We start from the raw sequence: 6295 nt of genomic DNA, 5'->3' as shown, positions 1-6295 counted from the left end.
ACAATAAGACAGCATCCATATTCTAAAGAGGGGATATTACGTCATGTAACGAAAATCAACAGTCTCGTACCCAGAATCCTCTCCACAGTGCCATCTCTTGTATGCATGTGATCACGCAAATGGCAAAAAATTTCCTCTATTGTACGGTTCAGATTTAAGCGGCTTCAGACACATACCTTTTGAGCGGTACATATTTTAATTTTCTACGGCTCTCAAGTTGAATAACCGAGAAGACAAATAAATAATATACAGTAGAACCCCGGTAACTCGAACTCTGAAGGGAAACGAAAAACTGTTCGAGTTAGCGAGGTTTCGAGTTATCGGGGTCGATTAAAATATTTAATTTTCCAGGTTAATAATTAATAGTTTATTGATTTTCAGCACTTCGGTATACAATACAGTGCAAATTAATCTTATTTCACGAGAAACTAATACGTTTTGTAACAACTGTAACGATTATGCAATCTTACGACAATGCAATACTGTGAATGTACCTTAGTTTATTTAATACACTCAATTTATGTTCCCTTTTGCGTCGTCCAGTCTTTGTTCTAGTGTTAGAATTCGATCACACGATAATAAAAACTAATGGGATATCTCAATGGGCATCCGTACGTGGCGAGTGATTAGAACCAGAAATTCGAGTTATCGGGGTAAATTTTGATCAAGGGAAACGAAATTTAGTTCGAGTTAGCGGGGTTTTCGAGTTATCCGAGTTCGAGTTTACCGAGTAAAAATGACTGAAAAGTTGGGTCAAATCCAAGGGAATTGAGACTCAGTTCGAGTTAACGGGGGAGTTCGAGTTATCCGAGTTTGAGTTACCGGGGTTCTACGTAAATTCATTTATTACCTCCATTAATAAAATGGCTTTTCAGCCAACTTTACAAATGTGAACTGATAAGAACATAACAATAATCAATTTACTATAAAAGAGAACGAACTTCATAAGGACTAAACACATAATATGACCCCTAATTTAGAAACGCTTCTATAAAAATGCTTTTTCACTTCAGCTTAAAAACGTGGGAGGCTCTCTATTCTGGCTAGAGATTCTGGAAGGTCATTCCAGAGGCGGACTGCTCAAGATAAAATAACCGCTGGCCGGCAGCAGATCTAAAAAGAGGAATGTCTAACTTGTTGTTGTTTCTGGTATCATGGGAGTCAGTGCACAACGTTCCTTTTTCTAATCTAAATGAGATAGGGCGGGGCAATTCGGCTAATTTCTAATAACCGTGCGACTGGCAACCAATGAAGCTGCTTTAAAGATGGCGTGGTATGATCGTATTTCTTTACTCCAGTTGCAATGCGAGCTGCGAAATTCTGCACTGATTGGACGCGCGCAATGTTTCTCTTTATGATGTTTGACCAAACAGAGGAAGAACAGAAAAGCTTGCTAAATATGAGTTCATTCAATACTGACACTAGTGTGGAATTATCAAGCAGATGCTTCACACGATTGATTTCAGTGGCAAAGACTTCCTGTACAATACTCATTAAATGTCAAACTCACATCCAAGGTAATTCTCAGGCTCTTTGCTGACTTTGATGGTCTTATAGTCTTTCCAAGCAAGGTGACGCTGAAGTCTTGAGGCATCCTTGAAAGCATCTGTGGTGTTCCCAACACCAGCAGCTTTGTTTTGTCCCGGTTAATGAGTAGGCTGTTTCGACAACACCAGGCAGCAATCTCCCGTAGATCCTCTGTTAAGTGTTAGCGATCCCAGAATAGAAGATCAGCAGGTCACAACTAGATCGTATTAGGTACACCTAACACATTAAAATTTCCCACTCTACGTATGCGCTGTTGATATTTTATTATTGCAGAGCCTTGGGGGCTTTCATTTCCGTTCATTTCTCCTGGTGACACCACAGGTAGCTAGTAAAGCGGGACTGAAATCAGTGAATTTATTTTTGGTCTTACAGCAAAAACTCAAGTTGTAGTCTATCAGTTTTCACCGCGCATTACCGTGTTTCCAAGAAACACTACAAAATTTGCTCGAGATCTCCTTTTAGAGAAGCATATAGCATCAGAATGGGACTGAAAAATGAACATGAATTGTTCTGAAAAGACAACAGCACTTGTTTATCATTCAATTACTTTTATTTATTTTTCTTGAAAATGCAATAAAGGTTTGGTTACTTGCGGAGCGATTTCGTTCAATTCATCTGATCAAGGGGCACACAGCGAGAACATTAAAGCAAAATAATTAAACGTTGTTTCCTGCATTTCCATCAATTTATCGCCTTTCAACCCTTTCAACCCTTTAACCCCTAAGGCAAAACTACATTTTCTCCAGATCCAAGACTACAAACTCAATTTCCATGTATGATATACCATTTTAAAGCTACTCATGAGTATATTTCATAACTGATATAATTATGAATGAGAAAAGTTATGGCTCTGAGATAAATGGCCTTAAAATATAAACATTTAAAAGTTCAAAAACGTCCCAATCCTTGTATATATTAGGTATACCCCTACACTATAGCTTATTTTGCAGTTCTCAACATCTTCATTAATGTGAGAGCTGTCTAAAGACCCACAACTTCTAGGGGGAAAAAAGTTGAAAAGTTATGGGGTGGTCAACCATATCACATATGGGAGGGGGTTAAGTTTTTATCCTTTTAATGAGTAGATCTACAAGACCATCTTGGTGTCACTTAAAAATTTATAGAAATCTGTCAAATATTGAAAGAGTTATGGCATCATGTGCTAATTGGCACTCTTAGGGATGAAGGGCTAAAAGTAACACAGCTTGATCTGTTTGGGTTCTTTGGCTGAAAATTTTGAAAATTGTAGAGAATGTTGGAAAGGAAACTTTTTCCTGAATTTACAGGAGCTGCCGTTGGCTTTTAGAAAATGCAAGCTGGTAATTTTTCGCCCTTGTAACGACGGTACTTGTCCCTCCTTAAACAAAGAGTTTAGTTTTTCATCGCTTTGAAAGTTTGAAATGAAATTTCGTTATAGAAAACGCTTGTTTTTCTTCACGATTTTGTCCCAGTTTCTGTGGAGGTAATGTGTTTCCATCGAAACAAACCGTTGGATGCCCGTTTCATTCCAGTAAACAAACCGTCAATAATTCTATTATAAAAGCCAGGTTACTTCTACGAGGGAAGAGAACGTACTGTCTAATATTAAAATGTAATTTCTTGTATGAGACTAATAGATTAAGCTGAAGGAAATTGAACAGTTTGTATTTCTAAATCTCTTGATCAGTTTTCATTAAGCTACCAAAAAGCCAAAACGAAAAATAGTTTAAAAAGACTTAAGGAGAAAATCTTCGTTTAGAAAAAGGACAAGAGAAAGGTTTGTTAAAAGGGCTTGAGTAGTTTTTAAAGACAGAAAAGTTTCGTCTTTTCCAACTGAAGTCAGCATCAGTCAAGATTCTTGATCTAACTCAAGATTCACTTTATGAGTGATATTTCGCTTCGTTTTCAAGTGCGGTACCTACTGATATATTTTCAAGGAACGTCTCAACTTCAAAGGTAACTTGACTTGATTTCCTACAAATCGCTACTTTTGTTCCTGACAAAGTCTTACCTCTAAAACACTCATGTTGAAACAGCTCATTAATTTTGGTTAATGTTTTGCGGCGCAACTTGATAACACTTAGATAAATCCCGGCTCGATCAGACAAAAACATTAAGCCAGATTTATACCTTTCGCAGCGTTTGCGAAAACATCACCTTTAACGCCATCAAATGCCGCGGCCAGGAGAGTACAATAAAAATAAAAGCGTTTTTTTTTTCTAGAAAGCCTCATGTTCGGACTTCTCTATCGCAGTCTTCATGCCTGTAGAAGATCATGTTGGTCGACAACAGGTGAAATGAGTAAAGATATAAGTGTATTTATATCACTCCTTAGATTAACAAAGACAAAACACCACTTTGAATTTCCATACGCCTCTCAGTCTGGTTGTTTTTCATTTTTTTTAACCATGTTAACTCAGACGTCATGATTGTGATTTTTAGCTCGTGAAGAAAACTTCATCAGGGTCAAAATAAAAGAAAAATCATGTTATCTGTTCCATCTTTACTCGTTAACTTTGTTTTAATCGTAATCATAGGCCCGGCTGTGGTTATTTTTAGCTGTCGTGGTTCTTAGATTTTTCCTGTTTTGCCTGAATGTTGTATTATTATTTTCGTAACAATGTTTGTAATCAAATATGTGAACTGTAGATGAAAGATCAAATAGATAAAAGACCCTCACAGTTGTTGTTGTTGTTGTTTTTAAAGGGTTTTCTTCAGTTCATAACAGCAAGGGCCAGCCTTCGTACTTACGGCTTAACAACGCAAAACGTCTCAATAAAATGTTGTCTCCTGTGTTCGCAGATCCCGTCTTTTCTTTTAAAGACAAATTTGCGTATGCTAATACAGCTTAATGGCCTTTGATCTATTCGGATGCTTAAGTTGAAAAGTCGCAAAAAGTTTAAGGAAGTGGAATGTCATTTCGCAAATTAACGAGCTGATGTCGGCTTTATGGAAGTAGCTGACCTTACTTAGTAAAGTTATCCGGCAAGATATTTGCCCGTCCAAAAACTAAAGGAATCAGTTTTCCGGTTTTACTCCGCCAATTTTGAGCTGCCATTTTGCCGAAGAAATCTTTAGATTTTCTTCACAGCTAAATCTGCCGAATTCTGCGGCGATTAACGCCTTCCAAACAGATATTCGCCATAATGAACCCTTGGGCCTAGTGCCCCTGTTAGCTCAAAGTTTCATTAAAAAAAAAATTAAAATTAGTCTGCTCGAGATAACAGCAGGAAATAAGGCGAAAATATAGTATTTGCCTACTCGCAGACATCAATCGAATGGTTCTATAACTGCTCAGTAGTTAAGCACAAAGTAAGTAAGTAAGCTGTTTTAAAAGAGCTCTAAATGCCACCATTGTTTTGTTTTCTTCTTTTTCTCAATTACCCCTTAGTGAACCCGTTCATCACATCTGTCGAGACTCAATCGGAAGAAGCTGTCACTCGCAATTATTCATTTCATATCCGCAGTCCGTATTTGGCTTAAAAAAAAAAATGAATTAGCATTTTAACAACTGGAACTTGCTGAGAACTCTCCAGCTGTCTTTATTTACTGTTGCTGGTACAGTTTTCAGTCGAACACAGACCAAAGGAGAGTTGGGCGGAGTTACCGAGACCATTGGAAATAAAGGCTCATTGAAGAGAGCGACAGTTTCACAATTACTTTACGAGGGCTAGAGAAGTACAGTCCTGTAAAGTGTAATTTGTGGACAGAAAGTACAAGAAAAAATGCCATTCAGCAACAATACAACTGTTTCAGAGACTAATTTGACAAATTCCACACGGAGTTTTTCAGGAAACAAGCTTTGTCCACTACTAAAACAAGTGCAAATGGCCAACGACATGGGGTTGGCGGATTTTCGGGCTTTGTGCGCTTTCCTCTCATCTCTAAACGCTTTCCTTGCGGTGATAGCTATCCTTGGAAACTGTGTTGTTTTCGCAGCTTTTTATCGATATGAGTTGCTGAGAACACCATCAAACTTGCTCTTGCTCTGTTTGTCGTTTTGTGACCTTTTAGTCGGTCTCGTTACTCAGCCCTTGTTTGCTGCAGAGACGGGTTTAGTTGCTGCTAATTCAAGGGCAGCTTGTTCGCTCAAAGACCTGTATGTTATATTTCTGTTCACTTTCTCGTCATCCTCTATGCTACATGTTTGTTTAATCAGTGTGGAGCGCTTCATTGCTATCTTCTACCCCTTCAAACATCAGCGTTTCTTAACCAAGAAGGCAGTTGTGATATTTTCGGTCGTCTTTTGGATTTCATGGACGTTGCTAACAGTCTTTACCCGACGTGAGCACGGAGGTGGCCTTATTGGCTACTCGCGCATGGCATTTGTCATTTTCAGTGCTTTCTTTATACTGGTAATAAATATTCGTCTGTGGATAGAAGCTCGTCGACATTCGAACCGAATTCAAGCCACTGTACCAGGACAATCAATATTGGAAGAGCAATCAATATCACGAAACTCTAGCATGTCCAAGGCAGCCAAGACAACGCTTTTAGTCATCGTTCTGCTCATGTTATGTAATCTGCCTCTCATAGCAACATTCATTGCCCGTAAGTTTTACGGTTTGCGCGAACGCCTTGTGACATTGCTGTGGTTCGCCTCCAACACGATCGTCCTGACGCAAGCCATACTGAACCCAGTAATTTATTGCTGGCGCACAAGGGACATCAGGGTTTCAATCAAAAGAATGTTTGGTTGCCGTAATACAGTTGGAATACAAGGGCAATAAACCCCCGCCCTATTTTTATTTGAAAACCCAAATTAAGA

General features: G+C 38.5%; 1 protein-coding gene across 1 annotated transcript; it reads left to right on the top strand.

Moving 5' to 3' along the window:
* Window positions 1–5093: 5093 nt before the first annotated feature.
* On the top strand, window positions 5094–6295 carry LOC146470062 (octopamine receptor beta-2R-like). Its single transcript, XM_085122049.1, has one exon. The coding sequence runs from the start codon at window positions 5253–5255 to the stop codon at window positions 6255–6257; it is 1005 nt and encodes a 334-aa protein (XP_084978175.1). The 5' UTR covers window positions 5094–5252; the 3' UTR covers window positions 6258–6295.

This window comes from Pavona decussata, unplaced genomic scaffold (assembly GCF_977016875.1).
Source record: "Pavona decussata unplaced genomic scaffold, jaPavDecu1.1 SCAFFOLD_114, whole genome shotgun sequence".
Lineage (NCBI taxonomy): Eukaryota > Metazoa > Cnidaria > Anthozoa > Scleractinia > Agariciidae > Pavona > Pavona decussata.
The sequence above is the reverse complement of the archived record's forward strand: the minus strand, read 5'-3'. Positions and strand labels throughout refer to the sequence as shown.

Bases quoted from the DNA above. Each gene is read 5' to 3' on its own strand.
- LOC146470062 (XM_085122049.1), top strand. From the start codon at position 5,253: ATGCCATTCAGCAACAATACAACTGTTTCAGAGACTAATTTGACAAAT.